Source organism: Beta vulgaris, chromosome 9, assembly GCF_026745355.1.
Source record: "Beta vulgaris subsp. vulgaris cultivar EL10 chromosome 9, EL10.2, whole genome shotgun sequence".
NCBI lineage: Eukaryota > Viridiplantae > Streptophyta > Magnoliopsida > Caryophyllales > Amaranthaceae > Beta > Beta vulgaris.
In genome coordinates, this window is record NC_079210.1 from 43,572,055 (window position 1) to 43,599,974 (window position 27,920).

Sequence of the window (27,920 nt, forward strand, 5' to 3'; positions counted from 1 at the left end):
TGCATTCCTCCCCAACCTCAGCTGGTCAACCTGAATGTATCTCAGTCTCCGATACCGAACCTCCTAAACTTGTTTCCAGTTCATCCTCAACCCCTTCTTTGGAGTTCACTCAGAAACCCGATTTCCCTTCCAAAGCTGGAAATGATGGTAGGAACTCTCAAGAGTTTAACTCCCAACAATCAGTCTCTAAAATCTCTCGTGGAAAGTTCAACTCTTTGCAATCAGGGTCAAAGAATTCTTCAGCCTCCTCCCTCAAACATTCCCACCTTTCCCTTACTATTAAAAAGCCACGCGCTAGACCTAGAATTGACCCAGTTCAATATTGTCATGTTTCAAGTTCGAAAGGAAGTAGTGGGTCTGCAACTAGAAACTCGGCACTCCTTGTTTGTGAAAGACAAGCTGGAAATCAATGCAATGATAACACCGATAAGTTTGACGGACACTTGGAGCTTGGGAATGTCACAAATATGGAACGACTGGGAACCGTTCATGCCCGGGAAGTCGAGGAAGAGGAAAGAGTTGATGAACAGTAATACCATTCCCCACTCGAAGAATCTACCGGATTTAAAAATGAAGATAATAACATGGAATGTGAGAGGAGCCTCAAACAATGCTTTTGTGCCTCATGCATGGGATGTAGTGCATATTCATAAGCCTTCGATCCTTATCATTTTTGAAACCAAAGCGGAGGAATGCCGTGCTAGGCAAGTTACTAGGCTTTTAGGGTTTGATGACTTTAAGGCAATGCCGCCTCATGGGCTAAAAGGAGGAATTTGGCTTATGTGGAAGCGTAATGTTGATTTGGTTAGCTGGAGTGAAGTATCTCCGTATTATTTTCATTCCTTGTTCAAGTTTAGCCCTAATCAACCGGAGGTTCTCATTACGGGTATTCATGCCCCGTCTACAGCTAAAGAAAGACACCAGATTTGGCGCAATATGGAACAAAACTTGCCTCCGGATCAGGTGCCTTGGTTGGTTGCTGGGGACATGAATGAGGTTAGGAGTCAAGGCGAGAAATCAGGTGAGAGGGCACAACCTTGATTACAGAGCGATTGGATAGGGCTTTGGCTAACCATACTTGGATTTCGGAATTTGCTGGAACTCAGGTAAGTCATTTACCAAGAACTCATTCTGATCATTGTCCTCTTTTGATTAATTTAAATACGTCTAACTCCTCTTTCAAAAACTATCCTTTTCGTTGTAAAGAAGCATGGTTGGGTCATCCTGATTTTAAAACCTTTTTAGTAAATAACTGGTTGCAACCTAAGGTCGATTTCTTAACTGGGAGAAGCAAATTCCTGAGTAAGATTCGATCCTGGGATGGGAATGTGTTTGGTAATCTGGCTTTGCAGAAAAAAAGGATTCTTGCAAGACTAAATGGGATTCAACTTTCTTTGTCATTTCGTGACTCGAATTTCTTAAGTCAACTAGAAAAAAATCTCCTTGTGGACTTAAATAACATTCATCTCGTTGAAAGAAGAATTTGGGCTCAAAAAGCAGGGATTTACTGGAGAAAATTTGGGGATTATAACACCCGCTATTTTCACGTTTTGGCTAAGATTAAGAAATCAAAAGGAAAAATTCATTCCCTTCAGGATTCAGAGGGGAACTGGATCCAAGATGATTTGCTTCTAAAAAACTTGGCTAGGGACACCTTCATCAGTATATTTTCAACAAAACATATTTTAAGTAAACGCTCTTCTTCTTTCATGCCTCCAAATTTTCTTTTGCATGAGGATAGTCTTGAATTGATTAAACCATTTTCTATTGAGGAAGTAAAGAATATTGTGAGTTCTATGGCTCCCCTGAAAAGTCCGGGGCCTGATGGTATCCAACCTATTTTCTTTCAACAATGCTGGAGCAATCTTAATGAGCATTTGGTCTCCTTCTTGAACAATTGTCTGAATGTAGGTATGGTGCCGAAGGATATCAACAATTCCTATCTTTGTCTCATTCCTAAGAAAGAAGCCCCTACTACTATTAATGATTTTCGTCCTATAGGTCTTTGTAATACCATTCTTAAGCTGTTGACTAAAACCATTGCTTCTCGTATTAGAGGTTTAATGCCCAAGTTGGTTAATCCTTTACAAACTAGCTTTGTCATAGATAGGACCATTGATGAAAACATTATCATTATTAAAGAAGTGGCTCACTTGTTTAAAAAAGTTAAAAGGGGTAAAAATATTATGGCTCTTAAAATTGACCTCACTAAAGCTTTTGATAGTTTAGAGTGGGCCTTTATCAGAGAAACTCTCCTTGGTTTTAAATTTCCGACTAAACTTGTTAACATTATCATGAGTGTTGTCACTACTCCTTCAATTTCTGTTTTGTGGAATGGTGAAATAACAAGTGATTTTCTTCCATCAAGGGGGATTCGTCAGGGTGACCCCCTATCTCCTTACATTTTTGTTTTATGCATGGAAAGACTTAGTCAATTAATTCAGGAAAAAATTAATCTCAATCTCTGGAAGCCCCTGATGATTGCTAAGGACATTGGTCTTTCTCACCTTTTTTATGCCGATGATGTTTTTCTTTTTGGCAAAGCGTCGTGGGCTAACATGGATGTCATTCTAGAGGTTTTACATGAGTTTGGTCAACAATCTGGCTTATTTCTCAATGTTTTAAAATCCACAATCATTGTTCCTAAGAAGATGGATCATAATGTTCGACAATCTATTTCTGGTCACTGTAACCTTCGCGTTACCTCGGACTTTGGGAAGTATTTAGGGATTAAAATTTCTCCTAACAAACTTAGGAAATGTGATTATTTAGGCCTATTGGACAAAACTAAAGATAAAATTCGTGGTTGGCAAGCTAAACTTCTAAACATGGCAGGTAGATGTACCCTCATTAAAGCGGTTCTTAATACCTACCCCCTTTATGTTATGCAAACTAACATTATTCCTGTAAGTGTCCTTGATGATATTCAAAAGGATATTAAACGTTTCTTGTGGAACAAGGTAGGTCAAAGGCATTATATCTCTAGAACTTCATGGACTCAGGTTTGTAATCCTATGATGGCGGGGGGGCTTGGTATTAGAGACTTGAGAAAATGGAATACCTGCTTCATGGCCAAACTGGGGTGGAAATTTCTCACTCAACCTTCTAAACTCTGGGTCCAAATTATAAAGGCAAAATATTGTAGAGGGTCAAATTTTCTAGATGCTATCCCTAATCAAACTCAGTCAAGTATCTGGAGAGACATTGTGAAGGGGAGGGATCTCCTAAAGCAGGGTCTTATCTATAATGTGGGGGATGGGGAAGACATTTCTATTTGGTATCATCACTGGGTTGGGGATGGACCTCTTTATAAGCATTGTGACATTGTTATCCCGGATTCTAAAGCTCATTGGAGAGTTGCTCGCATTATTCGAAATGGGTCTTGGTACTTAGACTCTATCATTTCCTTACTTCCTCATGAAATTGTTAAATCTATTAAAGCTATCCCTCTTCCTAAAATTGCTGTGGTTCATGATGATATAAGATGGGTTTTTTCTAAGGATGGTCAATTTGATATCAAATCTGCTTATCATAGCATGGAACCGGATGTCCAACTCACTTGGGGCATTCCTAACCTTTGGCAGAAACTTTGGAAAATAAGTGCCCCTTTTAAATACAAAATGTTATTGTGGAATGTTGTTCATGGTATCCTCCCCACTGCTGAAAATTTACAAAAGAGAATACTTCATTTTGATTCCCAATGCCAATGTTGCCTAGAGCAAACTGAAACGCATCTTCATCTTTTTAAAAATTGTCCCCATGCCAACATCCTTTGGAAACGAATTTTCCAATTTTTTAACTTAGCCAAAAAAGTGAACGTAGCCAGTTATTTTAATGGGGATTGGGAGGAATGGATAACTCTAAATTTTATGCAAGAAAAAAGCTGGCTGGAAATCTTTGTTATTGCTATTTGGCATATATGGAAAAACATGAACAAAGCGGTTTTTGACAGAGCAATGTCGAGATCTTCCACTCAGTATAATCATTTCCTTGTGGATTATTTGCATAATACTAATGTTTTTCAAAAGCAGAATGTCTCTAAGCCAAGGAGCAACCAAGTCCCTGTGTGGAAGCCACCAGTTCACGGTTACCTGAAACTAAATACGGATGGGGCTTGGAAATCAAACAACAAAGCGAGCGGTGGCGGTGTAATAAGGAGAACAGATGGATCTTGGTTTATGGGATTCTCAATCAAGTTTGACGCCATCAATCCAGCAGCGGCTGAACTAGCAACCATTAGGGAAGGGCTGTCTTTAGCCAAGGATCACAACATCAGCAGATTGGAGGTTGAAACAGATGCCCAAGCCTTGAAAATCATGATGGATAGAGCTGAGAAAGTGTCGCATCACCAGCTTAGTGCAATTATCTGCGATATTGTTAAACTCCTGAAGACAAACTGGGTTGTTGTGTTTCTCCATGCAAAACGGGACGCCAATATGCTAGCTCATAAATTGGCCAGGTTAGGTATGGATATGGAAATGGAAAAGGTAACTCACACTGCTCCACCACAATGCGCTTTGGAGGAATACATGAAGGAGCTTGTCAATCCAATGGCGTAACTATTACTAAGATCCTTTGTTTTTGTTTCTGTTCTAATCTCTTAAACTCCTACCAACTGGTTACTTTTGTAAACCTGATTTCCAGTTGTAGTACTGCTACTGTGTTATGGTGTAAACTGATGTTTAATTAATATATATATTCGCTAGTTTGTGTTAAAAAAAGTAACGGTCTTTTAAAAAAAAGACAATAATATATTATGTTGAAATGACCTCAATTATGGCCTTCCCTAAAAAAAATCTCAAACTATGGCCTATTATGACGTATCTTTCAAAACAATTTTAAGTAACCCATAACTTGTTTAGCAAATTCTTTTTCCTATTCTTTCAATTTATTTTCCTCCCTATTCCTTTTTTCATGTCTAGCCAATGGTAGCTTAAACTTTTTTTTTTATCCATATGAGCCACGAAGGCAGTACAAAGAAGGAGATTCGAACCCGTGACATATCGTTCACAGCACCTCAATCTTAACCACTAGGTCAAGACATCATTGGTAATGGTAGCTTAAACTTTATTATTTGAGCTTTTAAAATTTGTCCAAATCGAATTATTTACTTAATGCAAATTTTTCCATATCTAACCAATTATACTCCCATTTTTACTTAATGTAAATTTTCTTACTAAAAAAAAATATTGGAGTATTTAAAGCCAACATCGTCTATAGATGAAACTTTTACGAAATTATCATAATTAGAAATGTTTTGAGAAGATCATTTTTGGTTTGTATAATTTTCTTTAGAAATGTCAATACCATTTTGGCACTAAATTTAAATTTGGCCACTCATTGAATGTGAACACATTTAAGAGAATTTTATTTTTATTGTATGACAAAACTTGAAAGGAACTGAAATACATGTATTAGTTAGAAGAAAATATAGTAATACTAGTAGTTTGAAACTGTGGTGTCTAAGCTCAGATGAAATTGACTGATCAGATGAAGTTGTATTATTTGACATTGCATAATTTATGGGGTTGCATTATTGGGTGGCTGAAGAGATGAGTAATGAGATTAAGAGACAAAGAAACATGATTTCTGCAAAAGACAAGTCAAAAATGGGAATTTATTATTTATGGTTTGATAGGCCACCATAGCTTGAAATGGACAAATGTTAATACTAGAAATGGATTAGTAGACATGTGTACAACTCATATACTAAAGTTTTCTTGTTCTTTCTTGTTGCTTGCATTTCCCGGAAGCCAAAAATCAATTTGACCTAATTAAAATGTTGCTTAAAGTTGAATGTCAAAACTACATAGTCTACGTGAAACATTATTTCCAACCATATCTTATATTGACTATTGAAAAGGAAAAGACGGATGGTGAAAAAATCAAGTAATATAGATTCCAATTTTATTTATTTTCACATGTTTCTGATGTCAACTACTAGTTTTTAGCCTTGGTAATGACATAATTAATTTAATCAGATAAAAAGAATGTAAAGTTCGGAGTTGATATTTTATTATAAGTACAAGTCAGTTTATTATACTATTGTGCATAACCAGTGATGGATGTAAGTTTATAAAAGAGGGGTCACTTGATCCCACTTGGAGGAAACTTAATATGAGAAAAAAAACCTAATTTTTTATGTATAAATATAGATAAAAGTGTTAATTAGTAGTAAAAGGGATCTCACTCAACAAAAAGACCCAATTCTATATTAATAATCGTCTCGACTCTCGGATACTTATGACTAGTGACCCCATCGCATATAGTTTCTAGATCCGTCACTGTGCATAACCAAATACTAATGCGTAAAATCTTGTTTGATTTTCTTTCAATGCGTCTTTTTATGTGATACATATTTTGTCCTAGCTAGGAGAACAAGTACAAAACTTATTATTTTGGGTGTGAATGTGTCATGCATATGACTATCTTTATATTAATAATATGTATCATTTATATATGATATATACCTAGCAAAATCAAATAATTGGTGTTGTTATTTTCTATTGAATTGTCAATAATGATAATGGAGGAGGTGTAGGAACACAGATTGCAAATGTGACTAGTGGTTCTTGTAAAGGCAAGCAAGCAAGCATAATATCGTATAGCACATTGAATAATATATGGGCCAAATCTCTTATGAGATTTTATTTGGACATTGATGTACACTTTGTAAGTGTAGCTGTGTGTAGGGGTACTTAATATAAAAGGAAGGGTCCCAATCGAAAGAATTGGACTTGTTGGCTCTTGCATCCATTCCAACTTTCACTCCCTAAATATGAAAGTGATGTTGTTTTGTTACCTTTAACAAATCATTTAAATAAATGGTGGGTAATTGATAATGATGGTGATTTGGGGTGAAGGGAGACAAATATTATAGGACCATGAAATTGACAGGAGCATTTTCCTGAAGATGACTTCATGGCTGATAGCACGATGTAAACAATTTCTCAAAAGGTGGATGTGATGCACATTGTGCTCTTGGGAATTAATAAGTTCAACAACGAACCTTGGAAAAAGCCATCTTTTTATTTTATACTAGTATGTTTTTTTTTTTTTAATAAAGGAACTTTTGTTCTAATTTTATGCTTTATTCCCCTTATCTTTAAGAAATAATGTTCAGTAAAAACAAATTATTTTGACTAACTAGATATAGTTTTTATTATTTCAGTAAAAATTAATAATAATCGTTATAATTGATGAGTTAAATGAAATCACTTAAGCAACCATCAGTTTGACACTCTAGGTTGGTACTATAATGCATAACATACTAGCATTTTTTACACGCTATGTGTGCGTATTTATAATTACTTTTAATTTTTTAATATGTTTTTCTTAAATTATAGTTTCGTTGGTGTTCTTCAGTTATTTTTTCATCATTATTCAAATATACTATTGAAATAAGGAAATATAAAACAAAAGAAATCTTGTGCTGAAATAAAGTGAAATAATTTGTGTGTCAAGTTCAATTTTTGAATATTAAAAAAGTGAAAGGCTTTGATTTATATAATATTACCGAACGATAATCAAAATTTAGGTTTTAAAATATATTTAGTATAATTATTAGTATGAAATCCAAGTTTTTATTTTCCTTCTAATTGTGTCAATCAAATTATATTGTCAATCAAATTTTTGATTAGAGTTTTTCACATAAATGTAAGAAGAAGTAATAATTCTCCTTAATTTAAGAATTAATGAAATTTCAAATCCAATCTCATTATTAACTTATTTAATATATAAGCCAATTTCAGTTAGTTATGGGTAAAGATCTTCAATTGTTTAGGAAACATTGTTCATGTGGGTAACATTGCTAAGATTCAACTACACAATCTACAATAATTTGATTTAATAGTAGCGAGTAGGACGAAGTTTTTTACTCGAAATCACTACAATTTGAAAAGAACATATCTAAAAGAGTAAAAAAAAAACAATTAGAGATGGTTGTGGAGAAAAGAAAGAAGATAAAAATATTTTATCTTAATAGAAAGAATACAACAATAAAATATTACTATTTACAAATATATAATTTTCACTTGTTATATATATATATATATGTTTTTTTTTTTTTTGTTATGGAGAAAGTAAAGAAGAAAGATAAAGATGGGAGTATGTATGGAGTATGGAGAGTATAGGATAATAGGACGATTCTAAAGTTGAGGTGGAAAATGTGAAGAAAGAAAATGTCAAAAAGAAGGCAGGTCAGCAGCATGAAGTATTGAAGTTGGAATAGAGAGAATCGCGTGGTAGCATCAGAAAAATAAAAAAGGAAGAGTAGTAGTACTATTACTAGCTTATCTTATCAACCCACGTTATCAGATCCACATGATTTCAATTTTCAAAGGAACCCTCCATTGCTTTTTTCAGTTTTCGCCCACCACACAGACCACACTACACAATACACATGACTCATCACCAAACCAGATGCTCTCGACTCCATTCTCAATTAAGACGCTCTCTTACGACTGCCAATTTTTGGCGTATTTGGGGCCGGGGTAGATGTTTCGCATTTTTACTCTACAATCACGTTCCAATTCTTTTGAACTTATCCTAATCCAACTTCTCCGAATCGAACTTATTGGAATTGAACACAGGTCTTGTTTTTTGGAATGAGACCAAGGGCCTGTTCTCGCTAATGTATTTTCAATTCTGTTTAGTTCAGCTCAGTTTAATTCAATTCAGCTCCATTCTTTTATAATTATTTTGTCAAATATTATTATTGTGTTGGTATAATTTATTTATTATTATTATTATTATTATTATATTATTATTATTTATTATTAAGATTATTATTATTATTATTATTATTATTATATATATATTTCTATATATTATTTTGTTTATTATAGCTTTACTCATTATTATTACTATTATTATTAGAAGTATGGTTTAGGTCAAAAGCACAAATAAATCCACGTTTTTTGCCATAAACCAATCAAATCGCGGTTTATGATGCAATTTTATGCGGTCTTACCCAATCTTTATTTTTATTACGAAATATTATTTTATTATTAAATTTAATTATTAAAATAGTAATATTAATTTACTTCTTACTCCCTCCGTTTCCTAAAGATCTTCCCTCTTTCCGTTTAAGGGTGTTTCCAAAAGATCTTCCCACTTTTGCTTTATTCCTTATTTGGCAAAACAAATTTCCCTATTTACCCTCTCATGTCACTATCATATGGTCCACCATTACTTATTAATTCAATTTTACTCCCTTTCCTCTCCTACTTTAACCCCTTTTATTTGTTTATTTATCTTAACCCCTTTCTCTCTCCTACTTTACTCACACCATGCTCCACACAACTTGATTTTCCTTGGTATCTGTAGGAACAGTAAGTGGGAAGATATTTAGGAAACGGAGGGAGTATATATTATTGTTATTATATAATCATCATCAAGTATTAATATATTAATATAAATAATTATTATTAATTATCATTATTAATATTATTATTATTCATTATTATTGTTATTAATAATTTATGATTATTAATATTATTTATTCATAACTATCATTTAAAAATATCCAAAATACTATTATTATTATTCATTATTATTACTTATCATTGTAATTATTTTTTGTATTCATATTATTATTGTTTAAATATTATTTATATGTTTATTACATTCAATTTAATTCAATTCAGTTTAATTCAATTCAGTTCAGTTCAGCTCAGTTCAATTAAGATGTTTTATGCTGAAGATAACATGCCATAATTGTTTAATTGGAATGAATTAAAATTAAATAAATATAATTAAACATAATTGAGATGAATTGAATTGAAATTAATTGAACTTAATTGAAAATAAGTTTAAAAGAAAAAACATGACCTTATTAATTTTTAATTGTTAATTTTTTGTGGACATAAGTATTAAGAAGAAATCACAATTGAGACATTAATTGTATTAACTCAAAATTAAAAATTGAAGTTGGTACCTATATTCATAAATTATTTATCAATGAGAGAGTATGTGATCACTTTATGAAGTTATCTTTTTTATAAAAAAAAATACTTTATAAAGTCATTTTATTTGTGAGAAGTGGGTAATATAATAAAAAGTAAAAATTTAATTATATTTTAATTGGTGGATCCATCCTAAATAATGGAATGGAAAATCTATTTGGGACAAAATATATGGAAAAATGAAAACTTTTTTAGGAACGAAGGGAAGTATAAAATGATAAAACTTTTCTAATTTTATCTGAACTAATCGAATTTATTTTACTTAACTAAACTTTTTATTATTATTATTTACTTAACTGCACTTGTTAGTCTTGGATTGTTTTACAAAGGTGGAAAAGAGGACCTTATTCATAGTTCCAATTCCTCCCTCTATCCTACATTATACTTTAAGCTTATTATGGCACATAATGGTAAACTGAAGTGGATTAATCTAGAAAAATATTTTGTGATCATTATAAAACAATTTTATTGGACTCTAATCATACAATTAAATTAAACTTTTGATTGAATTAATCCTTTGATTTGATATTGGAGCCAGAAGGTCACATGTTCAAATTTCATTAACCATGAGAAAAGCCTGTGTTATACCTTTTTTTGAAAGAGAAATTTTATTAAGTGAAGGCCAAACGACATCTACAATAGATATTAAAGAAAAAAAGATATAATTAAACAATGTTAAATCAAATTCGTCTTCGAAGAAACTATAATGAACCAGATCGAGCAATACAGCGCAGCCCTCTTGTATTTGCTGAATCAAACAACTATTGATGAGGAAGTCTATCATTCTGACATAGTTTGGGAAGAGCATTCTTGATCGAGCCATGTTAACTGCATCCGAGATTCCAATACCTTCATGTTGAGTTTTGAACTTCAACCAATAAGAACAATTTCTCATACCTAAAAACAAAACAACCACACTCACAACTTCCATAGGGAGAAGGAGATCTCCACAGCAGAGACTAAAAACCCCATAATAAGGTTTGAAGAAATCTCATAAAGAGATACTAATTTATTCAACAAAACAAGAAAATAAACTAAAAATTGAAAATAAAAGGAAAAAGGGGGCTTACCATGGATGAAGGGTCTGTTCTCTTCGGCATAAAACAGCTGAACTGAACTTATTGGAGCTGAGCTGAACTGAACTTATTGGAGCTGAACTGAACTGAACTTATTGGAGCTGAGCTGAACTGAACTGAATTGAATTGAATTGAATTGAATTAAATTGAATTAAATTGAATATAATAAATATATAAATAATATTTTAAACAATAACAATATGAATATTAAATAATAATTATAATGATAAGTAATAATAAGGAATAATAATAATAATAGTATTTTGGATATTTTTAAATGATAGTTATAAATAAATAATATTAATAATAATAATAATTATTAATAATTATCATTTTATATTATTTGTATTAATATATAATACTTGATGATGATATATAATAACAATAATATCTAAGAAGTAAATTAATATTACTATTTTAATAATTAGATTTAATAATATAAAAATATTTAGTAATAAAAATAATGATTGGGTTGGATCGTGAAAATTACATCATAAACCGTCTTAACGCGATTTGATTGGTTTATGGGCTAAAAAAAGTGGGTTTATTTGTGCTTTGACCTGAACCATGTTCCTCCTAATAATAATAGTAATAACAATGAGTAAAACTATAATAAACAAAATAATATATAGAAACAACAACAACAACAACAACAACAACAACAATAATAATAATAATAATAATAATACTTAATATTAATGATATATATTTAAATAATAATAATAATATAATAATAAGAGTGATTAGTAAAATAAATTATACCAACATAGTAATAATATTTAACAAAATGGTTATAAAAGAATAGAGCTAAGCTGAACTGAACTGAACTGAGCCGAACTGAATTGAACTGATGAAAGCTGAACTGAACTGAAAATAAGCTGGGGAGAACAGGCCCGAAATCATCCATGGCAGCTCCTAACTGATGAAAGAAGAAGTAGGGGAGGCTAGAGTTTTAGACAGAAAAAGAGAAAAAGGGAGGCTAGAGCCTGTGTTATACCTATACTTTAAGCTTAAAGGGCTTCTAATGAGAGAGTTTGATAGAGTACAAAATGATTTTTGAAACTCTAACCATTAACTTAAATTTTTGGGTAAGTTTAGTCATTTGACATTTTGGAAGTCAATTTACCTATAAAGACAATAAATATGATTATTATGAGTATAATTTTAGAATAAATTATTGTGTGAGTATTTGTAAGAAACGGACAACGTAATCTAAATGAAGAATATAATACTTTAAAACAAACTTTTATTTTCAAAGAATAATGGTAAAAGAAAAAGGGTTTAATATTGTTTTTGTAATGAACACTGTTGTTTTTGTTGATGGAAACAAAGGGGACCATACAATCTGCGTCAACAACACTGCTCTCGTAACGTGTGAGTCCCACAATACATACAAAGAGAAAAAGTAGGATCCTACTAAAGGATCCTAATTCGTGGGACCCAGCAACCGGTGAGTACACGCTGGATAAGAGCAAAACCCCAAACTAATCTATTTATGGGATGCTTGGTACTTGACTACTTGGCAATTTGTCTGTTTTCATCGATTGTTTCCGTTAATTTTTTATACTTTATTAACCTTTCGAATTCTTTTTGGTGTAGGGATTATACTGACTACTGAGTACTGAGGGTTTAGTAAATTACTCTTTCCGGTTTTTATTAATTTATCTTTATGTTTATTTGATAGGTCTTTTATTAGTTTACTTTTTTCTTTTATTTCTATTTTTGGAATGGGAGTATGGGACCACTAACATTTCATTACATACATTCAACTTTAATATTAAATAATAGTTTCTCTTTCTTTCTATGACCCACAATATTATTTCTCCTAAAACTCCGTGCAAAAAAAAAGGTAAACTAATAAAGATTGGAGAGAGTATTTTTTAAAATGTCAACAAAGTTTTTTTAAAAATGGAGAAGGGATGAGATTGGATATCCTTCTTCGTAAGATAAGAATTTAACCTCTTTCATATAAATAAAAAGAAGATATTCAATCAAATAAGTCAACTTTAATTATATTTAGTATATTTGTTATTATTGGTGGTGCTTCAATGTAAACTAGATTTACAATCCGTCTAAAATGGACTTGGTTCACATTAAAAATATTGTGGATCAGACCTAGACACGTGCCTCGCTACAAATTAGTCACTCCTACTTTTCAAAATTCGTGATTTTCTCTCTCTTCAATAAGATTTTCTTGCTCTAAAATTTTAGCAAAAACAGTTGTTCAGAACAAACATACACTATATCATGTCAAAATACACTATCTGACTATCATGTCAACATTATACAAATTAACAATCGATTATGATAGTTTTGTGTAATATACAAATAAACTACAATATATCATTTCAAAATACACTATATCATGTCTCAAAGCACACTATATCATGCAACACTAATATCATGCCAAAAAACACTCGTGCCAAAAAACTCAGCAAAACACTATCATATCAAAAATACACTATATCATTTTAAAATACACTATATTATTTCAAAATGAAATATATCATTTCAAAATACACTATATGGAGAGAGAAGTTATCTTAGGAGAGAAAAATTATCATGAGAAAGAAAGAGTGGAAGACTGAGGGCCTGTTCTCCCCAGCTTATTTTCAGTTCAGTTCAGTTTAGTTCAGTTCAATCCAACTCTGGATAATACTTTTACTCTCACATATCACTATTCATTTCATTTCAGTTCAAGTTCAATTCATTTCAGTTCAATTCAATTCAATTCAGTTCATTTCAATTCAGTTCAATTCAGTTTAGTTCAGTTCAATTCAGTTCAGTTCAGCTCAGCTATTTTATGCCGAAGAGAACAGGTCCTGAACGCGGTAAAATATGAAAGTTGTAATCATCACAACTCACATGAGATGGATCAAGTGCATACTAAGTTAGTGTGCACCGGGTTCATATTAGTTTTTTTAATGAATTTAAAAGCCAAAAAAACGCAAAAAAACTTGTATAATAACTCTTTTTTACTATTTATTGGAAAGTTAATGTTTTTTAGCTAATTAAAAATAAGTCATTTACTATTTTTGTACTGTTTAATCACATGAAAAGGTCAAAACTCATCCAAAAGTCATTTACTAAACACATTTTTATATTAGTACGATTCTTCAACTAACTTTTGGGTGGCAAAATTTTTTTATGAGTCTACTAAAAAAATGTTTTCTTTTTCTCATTTGGTAGTTTGTAATAGATCAACAGTTGTGATAATGAATTTATGGATATTTTTATAGAAAAAATCACATCGATATCTATTATATATTGTAATGGGTCTACACCCTCAAATTTTAGATTTTTTTTTTTTGCCTAAAATCTTAGTGGGATTGAAAATCTATAAGTATTTTAGCGGTGATCAAATAGCGGGACAAGCCTAACAAAATTCCCCATTAGTCGGGTCCGGCCGAGCCAAACTTCGTGCCAAAAAATTGTGCCCAGAGGCTGCAATTTCATGTCAAAATAGCGTATTTTTCGGATCAAATTCAGGCGGAGTTGAAATTTAGACTAAAAAATTATTTTCGACTTGCTCAAAATCTATTTCAAAGTCAAAAAAATCGAGCCAAGCTCAAGATCGCGGGTTAATTTGATGAGCTCTAGTATTTACATACTATGGAATTAGATTACGGTCAACATTTTGTTCCACTATATTGAGTGTATACTAGTTTGCATGGGCCAAAGAGGCTAAGGTAAGAAAATGGATATTATCGAATGGGTCACCAAGACTCCAAATTCTCTGTCAAGGCGTCAACGTCCCTTTTAAGTAGAGTACCCCAACATTCATCTTTTCACATTCGGGTTGATGATGAATCTCTATTTAAAAAAAAAGAAGATTGTCATAATTGTCATTTTAGACCAAGATTTTAAAATTCAATTATTACTACCATTTTATCATGCACACCCAAGCATCTAGGTAGAGCCACAACAAATCCACCATTTGTGACAATTACTATGATATTGACCCCATAACACACTTTTTCATTAGCCATAGTGTTTGGTAGACTTTTATGATATGTTTAGTGTTAGATACTTGAATGTTGAATGAACATGACTTGCAAGTTTCCTCAAAAATTGGTAAGAAGAAACTCGCTTGCTACTCTCGTATAAGGCATTTATTTAGAGGCTTATTATAATTAAGTCATATATCCTTAACTTTCTCTCACTCCCTCCTTTTAAATCCCAAATAATATTTGGATTAGGAATTGAACCCTAAGCTACTAGGTAAGATTGAAAAACTAACCACTTGAGTCGATCGACACACAATTTCTCTATAACTTGCAAGTTGCAGCCTTGGATTAGCTAAAATATATTTGTTCAAGTTTATGAATTATATTTTATACGTTAAGAATTAGAGATCCAAATTTAACTACTGAAAGTAAAAGTAGCCTAACTATTTAACATTTTTAAATGTAAGTCTTAGGACCACTAAAAGTATAGGTTTTGAAATAAACATTGTAAGAAGTTAAATGTTGGACCTTATAGATGTTCACTAAAATTAAACAGATCTCGAATGATGTAACCTATATATAACTTGCGGGGTTTACCTGAGCATTGGAGCACACCACACGGACATTGACATGGCACCATGTAGGCTTTGACATGGCATTTCACTTTTGATTTAAAGACACAAAAAAATAATGCAAGAGGTTTCGGTCCCTTACAGGCTATAACCTATTTGGTTCGTTTTTAGTAAAGGAAAGGAAGAGAAAAGAAAGGAACGGAAAAGAAAAAAAAGGAAAAAAAATCTTAATTTCCTATGCTTAATTTGTCAATGGAGGATGATGGGAGGAGAGAAAGAAAATTGGGGAGAGAGAGAAACCTAACAGCGTTAGGGTTTGGTATTTTAGACCCAAACACAAACCTTAGGGGTATCTGAGAAATTTCCCAAATGTGAAGGGTAATTTAGGAATTACGCCAAACCTCAAGGGTACTTGAGGAAATTTTCCTAGTTCATTTACGAATTGTTGTATTTTATTAGTTATTGAGAGATTTGTTTGTTGTTTCCAAGTATTTCTACAAATTATGATTAAAATGTTTTGGAGGAGCTGTAAATTTGAACCCTTCCCTTCTTAATCTCTTTTGTTTTGGATTTGGTTAGTTTAGTTTCTAAATTGCAGTATGTTTCATTGTTTTTGAATTCTTGTTTGTGGTCATGCTTGTGATTGATGGATGGCATGAAATTAAAACAATTTGCGTCGATTATGGCACCCCATCCGACGCAAATAATTTAGCCATTTGGGCCTTTTGCGTCAGATTTGGTGTCATAGCCAACGCAAAATGCTCAACATGTACAAGCTTTTTTCACGATTTGCGTCGAATGGGACCTAAGATCCAACGCAAATGGCACGCACCACTTTTGCATCGAATCTTTGTCCGATGTAGATTAGTTCTACAAAATTTGCGTCGAAAGTTGTCGTGTCGGACCCTAAGCCAACGCAAATGGTGGTCTAGGATCCGACGCAAATCGATGTTTCTGTACTAGTGGTTAGACCTTTTATATTAACGAGCTCACATATCTTAATTCAAGGCTAACATTTTCCTTCCAAAGTGTTCTTCTTCGTCGTCTAATTTATCCAAACTTCTTATTCATGGCAATTGCTTCCTCCAAAGCTCCTCTTACGATGGATTTTCTCCTATCCCTACAACATCTCCGATTGACCTCGTCAATGACAGGGACATGGATATTTTCCCCCCATAGGAGAATCGATGTCAAAGGTTATGCATTCTTCTTGAAGAAAATAGAATCTAATCCATATTTTGTAGCTGAAACTCAAGGTTATCACCCCCATAGATTGTAGCCTTATACCCTTAATTAATGAAATAATAATAATATCTTTAATCTTGTAACTGAAAATTGAGTAATTTAATGGTTTTGGAACCTAAAATTCGATACTACATAACTGTAAAGCTTTACCCACTCGAATTTCATGACTTATCACTCCATTTTATTATATGAATATACAATCCTTAAGGGATTAGATCTGCATATAAGAAATTAAAATGAAAAAATTAAGTAATAAATAGGCATTAATTAAATTAATTGATGTGTGATTATGTCATAAATTTCTTAATAATGATCTTTTGAAACATGTATCAATGCTTATTTTACAACCTTAAAAATTGTATATTTGAAACCCTGATATCCCTATTCCCTATATTACACAACCTTAACCCGAATTTGTTTTATGTTAAACCAAAAGCATAGGTTTTGATTAGTGCACTAGAAAATTAAAGAAACTAGACAATCCGATCCCTTTTTGTTCTTGTTGGAAGGGTAGAAAGAGCCACTCAACAAAGATGATGAACACGCATTATACGCTTAGACCATCATATCATAGGAAACAATTTCATATACAAATAGTAGTATATTTTTATAGAGTCTATAGATCATATGAAGTGAGTGACAAAGAACTAGTCAACCGAAAGTATCAATAGAAAATACTTAATATGATATTACCAATAGTTGTTATGAGAGCATATACTTATCTAACTTTAAATCAGTTAGATTATTATGATATAATTGTCCATAATATAAACAGCAGCATATAATTGAGATAATTTAGGCTGGTGGAATTTGATGTATGCATCACAATTCGCAATATAGATGCCCTTTCTCCATATTAAATGAAGATTAACCTAACATATAATTAAAGCATGAAGATTAAGTGGCAAAAGCTACATACAAACATATATATACGATGTTCATCATGAAAAAGACATGTGATTAGAAGGTCACAAAGGCAAGTTGCTTGTAAGTGGAGATAAAGCAATATTCGTACCTAGCTAGTTGCATTTTTGTAACTGCCTAATTCAAGAGCATATATTAAGTGAATTTTAAATTGTCCCTTTATTTTTTCCTTTCTAACTTGCTAATGTAAGTAAGAATAATTTAGGTCACAAGCACATGTTACGTGGGGAGGAGATTATTGCCATGCTTGAGTGTTATTTCAATGACATACGAAATGCACACCTACATATAATTTAGCCTATGACAGGCAAGAAATACTAGTATTTCAAACCCAATAAATTGATTCCTTTTTTTTAATAATTAATACTACTTTTATAGAAGTATGTATATGATGTATTGCATTGTTAAAATTGTTAGATGAGACGTAATTGTCAAATTTTAGGTCAGCATTAGGAGGAACTGCTATAGTCTTAAGTATTGATTGTACTTCTTTATTGGGGATCTAATTAATGGACTATACTACTAAAAGTCTCATATCTTGTTCTTAAGTTTCTTTTGTCATCATGTTCTTGGTAAGTTGCTTTCTTTTGACAATGCAATATTTCTTTATTGAGATTATAAAAGCATATTTATAGTGTGTATATATGGAGGAATGCTACATTGTCTAGTAATGGTTGATTATCTACTACATATGAATTTAATTTTGCATATCCGTGACGATTTTCAAAGACTTGATCTTTTTTTTTTTTTGGGATTAGGAGAGGGTTAGATACTCAGAGAATTCAACCAAGATTGAAATTGGACAAAGCCTCCACACAAAAAGCCAATTTTTGAATAATTGTTAACACATGGAGTCATTTATTTAGAGCATTCTTTAGGGGTAAGGGGTATGAAATATGAATTATAGAATATGTATGTTTGTAATAGAAGGTTCAAATTTTCTAAACAAATGGGAAATGGTGAATTTAGCTTAACATTAATTGAACTCATTAGCCTTAATATGATTCATTTGAACTTAAAATAATAGTTGACTCGAATTTTTTCCTTTTGATCAGATGATTGGACTGTCATCCCTACTTTTATGACTTCTTATACACCCCCAAAAACATACTCTCTCTATTTTTCTTAAATGGTCATTTCTTTGTTACCGTTACATTTTTTGAATTTTTCTTATTTGGGGTATTTGGCCGATCAAAAGTAATAATTATATTTTTTTTTTCTATTTTTCCATCAAAAAGTACTACTTTTTCACTTTTTTCCTATTATTTTATATTAAAAGGATGAAAAAAATACCCTAACTCCAAAAAGCATGAAATTTACATTGACTAAACTTTTGTGCATAGCAGTTAAAAAGAAACGAAGGGAGTACTTCCCCGTTCCATTATTATAGCAACATAGTATTCCATTAGCACATTTTTTAAGAAAATCATGTGAAGAATAGAAAGATAGAGAGTAGAGCCTATATAATAGGAGATAGATAGAGAGAAAATATTACTCAACTAAAAAAATATTGCAATTCCCTCAAAAAAAAAATATTGCAATTAATTTCAAACTTTCAAATAAGAGAAGCATTGGCATAAAAAAAAACGAAAAAATGTACTCAGTCTGTTTTTTAATTGCTACTATCTCCTTTAAATGATTTTTTCTTTTTAATTGATACATTGTTTGAACTTTTGTTATTTGGGGTACTTGGCCCACTAAAAAGTAATATTATTATACTTGTTTTTTCACCAAAAAATAATTTTTTTTTTCATTTTTTCCCCTTAATTTTATATTGAATGGATCAAAAAGCGCTTTACTATACATCGTTCGTATTTACGAAAAATTGTCCGTATTTTTTCTTATACATCCCTAAACTACCCCTACATAAACAACCTCACTCACTCTTACTCTCCTTCCTCTCACTTCTCTCACGCCAACCACCACTTTGAAGAGAACCACCAGTCCACCACACCACCACGACCGCGACAACCACCACCGTCGTCCGGACGTGACATTGTACAATCATTATCTGTAATATAAGTACTCTGCAAAAAGTTTGAAAGTAATATTGCCTAAACTCCTAATCCTGTATAATACACAAGGTAGTAATAAAAAAATCACAAAGCCAGTATATCAAATGTTTTATTGCTAGCAATCATATCACAATATACTTAACGTAATCAAGTGAAGATAATAAGAAATAACAAAACAAAAAAATGTCTACATCTATATTGGTTAAATAGTGCAATGATGTAACACCCTTTATTAGTACTTAAATTGCAATGTTCTCAATTCAGGAGTGAGAGTGAGTGGGATGGTGCTATCCTTGCTACCATATCCTTAGGCTTCATCATCATCAAGATGCATGAATGTGCAGTGCTTGCCTCGTTGCCTACCAATTTGACTAACTAAAAACTATTACCAAAAAGATAATCTGATACCATCACATAAGATATCATTCAATATAAATTAGATACATATTATTATTAATCCTAGAGCTAACAATTAGGTTCGTGTTTATGATAATAATAAACGAGTTGAAAATTATCAGATCTAAATTTATCTTTTTTTAAAGGGTTATATTGATCTTATTTAATACATAAATTCAAATCCCAAAGGTACAACCTTATGCATGTTTGTATTTTTCAAAAAAAAATTAAAAATTATCCATTAGAACTATTTAAAACCATAACCTTTATCGATATAACGTTTCAAAAAATGTAAACATATAACAAGTCAAATAATTTAAAATGTTAAGTATGATCAAGCAAGTTAATCCTAAATTAGCTAGGTCAAAAACTAAATAATCCTAAATCTAATCGAATAATTTTAGATTAGATTCAAGTCGAGTTATCAGATCGAATCTGGTCAATAGCAGCCTAACTAGGTCTAATAGTAACTGATTAGTCTGATTTGTTAAGATATTAGGGATAGAGCATAAAAAGAAAGTAAAAGTTGCAGCAAAGGTTCAGCACATTCCCGTGCAAGTTGGGTTGGGATACCCAACCAAACCCAAAAAAAAAAAATGCACATTAATGTAGAGACACTAAAGTCCAACTCTTTTGATAAGACCAAACAGTACGGACCACATCCCATGTAACCGTTTGAGATTTTCATAAATTAAAATTACCAAGGAAAATAAAAAAGTACAAACCAAAGTTTTGTAAATATTCATAAAAGTTTGCACGTACATTACAAGGCAATCTTCCCTTTTCAATGCTCACCATTAAAGTGGGGGACACCCCCACTTTTTATTTTTCTATTTTTTTCTATTTTTTATTTACTTTGTATTTTTTTATTTTTTAATGTATCATTTTAGGGTTTTTTAGTTGTTGCAGGATTTTAGACTTGGTGCAATTAGTGCTTACTGCATAGCCTCAGCTTTTCTGACTAGTTGTTGTAATTAATTTTATTTATTTTTGGCATTTGGAGAAAATAAAATAAAATAAAATATCTGTTGGTTTCACAAGTGAATGAACTACTCCATCTTTTGTTGTGGGGTACAGAAAATCGTCCCTCATATGTTTGCTTTTGGGTTTCTGCGTATGCGCGCGGGAAGTGTGAACAAGAAGCTCCTGTCAATCCCATCTGTCATTGTAGTATTATTTGTTTACTTTAGATAACTTCATTGAAAATTGAATTTCTAATATTTAACATAAATAATAATCCTAAACAAACAAACAAAATTCAGTGGATTATGGTAAAAGAAATGAAAAGTGGTGATTTAATTAGAGAGGATTAACATATATGAGGATATTCATAGCTTAAATTACTTACTTTCCAAGTATGAATTACTTTAATTTTTATTTTTAATGTAAACGGTGATGTAGACGAGATTTAATTTCAGGTCTCGGGTATCACTGTCCACTACTCACAAGATTTTGCCAATTAAGTTAATAAACATCTACAAGTATGAATCACTTTATACACCAAATCAACTCCTTTGATCTTAAAAGAGTGAAACCTAATTACGAATAGTTAATCAATGTAGTTATTCAATGAGCATGCAATAAGGATAATTAGTCTTATACGCACGCATCTTGCGTTAATTTCAAAAATTGTTATTTTATTATAGATTTATTTGTCAAATGTAGCCCTTGAAATTGATCAATTTGTTAATGGCAGCCATTCGATTGCAATTTAGTATATCATTAAGGGTAATTTAGTATTTTTAAACGGGGACGCCATCTTCCCCCTTCCCTTATATAATAGAGAAATAGTTGACAATTTCAATTTTTTCAGTTTCCACCATATTCAATCAACTTCTAACCAAATCAATTGTGTAAAATTCAACTCCTATTCAATTAATTTTGCTAATTATAACACCTAATTTAATTAATTCGACATTTATCTCGTGTAATTCTGGTACAAACATATAGAAATGGCGTAAGTTTAAGGGTGATAATTATAAAGCAAAATCCTATTTCATCATACATATACAAAGGAAATAATCAAACCTTTCATGATCTACTACCATATTTATCTCATCAAAAAGATCTTAAATATTAATTCCATTCGTGATCTTGAGATTGCTTTTTCAATGAGCATCCTCAACATTAGAGTTAGATATATACATGGCCAAACTTAGCACAAAACAAATTGAAAAATGAAAATTGGACATAATAAATAGATAAGATATCAAAACCCCAAATTAGGTAAACATGCAAAAATCAAAAACCATAATAAAAATGAAGTTTGTAAATAGTTTCAAAACACAAAATAAAGTATTAGGCTATTAGATTTCATGAGAAACATACGGAGAAATTTAACACAAACAAATCAAAACCATGAGCCACAAGTGTATAGATTAAAACGAAACGAATGTAATATTAAGTTTTACAAGAGACATACGAAAAAATGCAACATAGACAAATCAAAACCATGAGCCATACGGATGATCATGCATAGCATTATAGTAGTAAAATTTGTAGTACTAAAAAGTAAAAATGCACCAAAAGGCATTAAAACCAAATAGGCAAAGATGCTATATACATGTACTAAAATTCTGTTCAATTGATTGATTTCCCCCCTTACCCACCTCTGATTTATCTGCAAAAAAGGACAAATATTTACCAAAAGACTAAAACACAGTAACTAGGATCAAAATGGGCATTTGTTCATTGTTCAGTTTTCACCCTTTTCCTTTTTCTCCGAGTCAAATCTGGACAAATTTTCCTTTCACTTTCTTCCTAAAAACAAATAAAAAAAATCTACATTTCTTTTTTTTTTTCTTTTCTTTTCTTCCTATCTATCATCATGAAAGAAGTGCTTCAATGCTTGCCATCTTAGCAGATTTACAAACAGGACAAGCATCAACAAAAGCTTCACAGGCTTTGCAACAGCATAGATGCCTGCAAGGAAGCAACAAAATGCACGAATTCCCAGATTTACAAACTTTGCATTTGTTCATATTTTCTCTCTCCTCCCCTGTTTCTGCAACCCCTGTTTCTCTGTTTTTGTTGTTGTTGTTGTAATAATACTCATTATTGTTGTTGTTGTTGCCGAAATTACAGCAAGATTCTGCATCTCCAACTTCATTTGAAGAACATGATGATGATGATACTGTTGTCAAGCAACAAGCTTGTTGTTGTTGTTCTTTAAGTTGCACTAATGTGTTGTTCAATGATACTACCATTGCTTCATTCTCTGTTGCTAATCTTTGCCATTCTTGATTTTCCATCTCCATTTTCCTAATGATTTCTTCTAATTCCATTCTTCTTTTTAATGACCTTGCAATTTCTTCATCTTTTTGTCTTAATAATTGCATTGCTTTCTCCTCTAATTTCCTCATTATTACTGCTAATTGTTGCTTCCTCTGTTCTTGTAATGCCAATTTCAGCCTTTCATTCTGGAAAAAATTAATTAACCAATACAAAGATTAAAAAATGAATCTAATAAAAACCCATTAAAATTCAAGAAAAAGGGTATCCAAATATATAAAAAAATTTACAAACTTCAATACCAACCTGTAAAGTAATGAATCTATCAACCTCCTGTCTCTGTTTTTCAAGTTGATCAGCAAAACTTGTAGAAAAACTCATTGGCATCTGATAATCACAACTTCCACTTGTTGTTGTACTAGCAGTTGTTGCGGTTGTTGTTGTTGTGGTTGTACAGTTTTTTGGAGATGATAAAAATGCAAAACCGTCGTTGTTATTATTATTATCACAACAATTTCTTTGTTGTTGTTGTTGCTGATTTTGAAGTTGTACCATATACTGTTGCTGAAATTGTAACAAAGTTTGTTGTTGTTGTTGTTGCTGCAAATACTGGAGTTGTTGTTGTTGTTTTTGTTGTTGAAGATTGTTGTTAGAACTCACCTCATTAAAACCACATCCATTAAAAAACACGTTGTTAGTGTTGCTCAAATTGTGAAAATCATTGTTGATGTTGTTGATGTTGTTGTTGTTAGACATGAACAACCAATCTTGAGATCCTCCAACACCACCCATCAATGGCAACCCAAGATTTTCAGGGTACATCTGTGCTTGTATAGCCATTTTCTTGAAAAAAACAAGAGATTTTCAAACAACTCTAAACAATCCCAGAGAAAAAATACAAACTTTTTTGTTAAATTTGTTTGTTTGAGTTTGTTTTGATGTATGTATGTGTTTATGTCAAGAGCATGAAGAACAGAGGAAAAGATGAGGGGTGAGGGGGGTTATATTTATATAGTCGTGTGTGGAGGTTACAAATCTCGAGCATGGGAATAAGATATAATAAAAAAAACATAAAATAATAAAGAGGAAAGATGGGATTTGGTTTTACTATATTTTAATTAGGAGTAAAAAAAGTAACTGAAAAAACTAAAAAAGGAAATGAAAAAGCCTTAGGATTCTGCCAGTCTCTCTCATCTTTTTTTAATTATTGTTTTTTGTTTCCTCGTTTTAATTAAACAAGGGGTTTTTTTTTTTTTTTACAGTAAAAAAAAATAAATATAAATTGGGGGCAGTAAAGAGAGGTAAGGCGAGGAACGTACGAAAACATGCAGATATTATGACTAAACTATCGGGTCAGAGATTTCAGAGGTTTGTTGAATGACAAATCTTCATTCAATTCCAAGCATACCAAAGGTTGATGTACCCTACCTAAAACGTTTCTTTCACTATATTTAACCTAATTTTTTTTAAATTTATATAAATATACATCTAGGAATATAAACCGCAAAAAATACGTAAAATATAGTATATTTTGTAGAAATATTAAGCTATATTTAGTTCATTTTACTTTAACTTAATTCAGATCAGATCATATTAGATTTATGGTTTTTTATTTTTTTTAAAAAAATTAAAGTTATATGAACTTAATGGAACTTGATTAAACATGATCAGCCATGATTTCACCTTATATTTTGAGCTAATTGTATCTTATCAAATATGATTAGACCTGAAACTTAATTTTTTGAATTGAAAACAAAACGCATCTTTATTGTTCCTCATTTTTTGGTGTCGTATGGAGTATGCTAAATCGTGTCTTGTTAATGTATTGATTGTTTTATTTTTTCAAAAGTTTACATAATAATTAGTTAATTGTGAGTGAATATATGTTGCCAAATTTATTTATTTTATTTCCTACTTTGATTTTTCTTTAAGGTGGATTATTTCCTACTTCATAGTCTCCTTGTTGGAGTATTGTTATTTTTTTGAAAATAAGAGAAGGCTTCCAAAGTCCAACACTTTTTCTGATTTTGGTTACTGAAGATAGAAACATAAATATTTTCCCCCTAAGATTGTTGCTCGGTAAATGACCACGAAATATGTGGTAAAAATTTGTTTTAAGACTTTTTCCAAGATTTATACTATGAGGTGATGTTGTGCTTTTTTTTCTCATCAAATGCACGGTTTGCTTAATCAGGAAGTTTAAAATTCCTAGGGTTGTATAATTACTCCAAATTTGAGAAATTTGGTAGATTTGGATTCTTATGGTTTTTTACTTTTTAAAAAATAAAGATTCTAAAAGGAAAAAACTTTTTCTGTAAGGAATAGAAGTTACCTACTGATATACTTCCATATTATGAGAATTTTTTTCACACAATTGATGACCAGATTAGTTTTTCACTTGCTTAATTATATTATGATTTAGATTATTATTGTTTAGTTTTTACCAACTACCATGCACCAATAACAATAGACGACCCTTTTGAATCTAAAAAGGAAATAGATTAGTCTTGTGAACGTAAAAGGATATAAATATTAAGAGATTGTATAGGTAAACTAAAATAATTAATCAACATACCATTATTTATTTGTTTTTTATTCTTCTCAATGAAGATGGGATCTAAACTGATAGGGTATACTTTTATTTGGAACCAAATCTCATCATTGAAGCTCTAATTGATCACAAACTCTTAAAAAAAACGATCTCACGTTAATCTATACGCGAGACCTGACAAGTCCAATAGATATATATTTTTAGAAAACGAACCGCGTCTTACAAATTCTCACGATAATATTTTGGCGAACACAAATTCTTATATGCGGTCGGCCACACGGGAAGTTACAGATGTGGTCGTGCGCGCGAAAGTCGAAACGATGTCAGCCTGTCAACTCATTTTCAAATGGCCATATCTCACTTGTTTCTCATCGGAATCGGGCTTTTGTTCAAGCGCTGAAAAGTTATCGAGCCAAATTTTCTTCACCAACTTGAATCTTCCCAAAAATATTAAGTGTGCTGTGAGATATGACCTTTTGAAGTTGACCCTTATACACAAACACTTATAAACAAATGGAGTTACTCTTATGAACAGATTGAGTTACTCTTATGTCCAGATAGAGTTATTTGTATGAGTATGGGGTTACCTTTAACAATAAAAGGGTGTCACTCTTATAAAGTAATTCCATTTTTATCATATGAGTAACCCAATTAATTCATACTAGTAATGTCATTTAATCTATGAGTAACCTCATCTCATTTAAACTTATGAGTAACCCAATTAATTCATACGAGTAACCTCATTTATTTATACAAGTAACTTCAATAAATCATACGAGTAACCCCAAAGGTTCACAAAAGTAATCGCATTTGCTTATAATAGTGACCACATTTCTTTGTAGGAGTGACACCCTTTTATTCTTAAAAGTAACCACATGCTCATACAATTAACTTCATTTGATCATAAGAGTAACTAAGAGTAACTCCGTTTGTTTATAAGTGTTTTTGCATAAGGGTCAACATTAAAAGATCATATCTCACAACACACTTAATATTTTGGGAATATTCAAGTTGAAGATAAAAATTTGGCTCGATAGCTTTCCAACGCCTGATCAAAATCTCGATTCTGATGAGAAAAGAGTAAGATATCGCCCTTTCAAAATGAGCTGATGGGTTGACAGCATGTCGTGCACGACCACACCTGTAATTTCGCGTGTGGCCGACCACACACAAGACGTGCTGTTTGGCGAATTAGTTAATTAAGCACAATAGTTTAGAGATGATAATCTTTGTGTAGACTTACATTATTTTTAGTTAACATATTCAATACATTAGTTAGTATTGTTCTATAATTAGTTAAGATTAATTGAGCATTATTTTGGTTTGTTAGGAAATAGGGTGTTGTAGTTTGATTTGATGCGGAACAAAATCAATGGAATAATAAAGATGAGAAAACAATAAAGATGAACAAATAAAGAACACAAGGATTTACGTGGTTCAGTCAACTTTGAACTACGTCTACAGATGGAGGATTCGAGCTTCTTCACTATAATGGAGAAAATCAATAATACAAGGAGTCCTAGATTTACAAGAGGCTAGAAGTATTTCTAAAGTTGTGTCAATAATAATGAATACTAGGAAGCTCTTTTATAACATAAGGAACCCCGTACAAAAACCCCTAAAAGATACCTCAAAACAAAAAATCAAAAATCGCCTGGCCGCCCAATCGTGTTCGCGACGGACACCCGATCGGGTGTACCCGCCCGATCCAGTTCGGGCGGGCATGCATAAACAACATATAACGAATTTTCAAGGCACAAAACTTAACAAATCTCCACCTTGACTTGAAAACCGATCAAACAAGATAACTCCGCCTTGAACCAGGAAGTGATGCTCAACCAAAACACCATAAAACCTCCGATCCACCTTAAACAAAATGTCATAAACCTACATATTGTAGGCAAAACAGAAAACGGACATCTTCTATAATTGTGTACTGATGCGTCATCGAACACAAAAAACCGTATACAAAACCATCACATGGCCTAGATCGAGAGT

At 31.7% G+C, this 27,920-nt stretch overlaps 2 protein-coding genes across 2 annotated transcripts; one reads left to right on the forward strand and one right to left on the reverse strand.

The window, feature by feature from the left end:
• The first annotated feature begins 570 nt into the window (after positions 1 to 570).
• LOC125493691 (uncharacterized) lies at positions 571 to 4,559 on the forward strand. The gene is made up of 2 exons (XM_048637176.1): positions 571 to 1,021; positions 1,246 to 4,559. The coding sequence occupies exons 1-2, from the start codon at positions 571 to 573 to the stop codon at positions 4,557 to 4,559; spliced, it is 3,765 nt and encodes a 1,254-aa protein (XP_048493133.1).
• An 18,064-nt stretch (positions 4,560 to 22,623) lies between these two features.
• On the reverse strand, positions 22,624 to 24,401 carry LOC104903919 (probable BOI-related E3 ubiquitin-protein ligase 2). Its single transcript, XM_010692061.4, has 2 exons — positions 23,678 to 24,401; positions 22,624 to 23,559 (listed from the first exon to the last, which is right to left on the reverse strand). The coding sequence occupies exons 1-2, from the start codon at positions 24,209 to 24,211 to the stop codon at positions 22,966 to 22,968; spliced, it is 1,128 nt and encodes a 375-aa protein (XP_010690363.2). The 5' UTR covers positions 24,212 to 24,401; the 3' UTR covers positions 22,624 to 22,965.
• Positions 24,402 to 27,920: the final 3,519 nt, after the last annotated feature.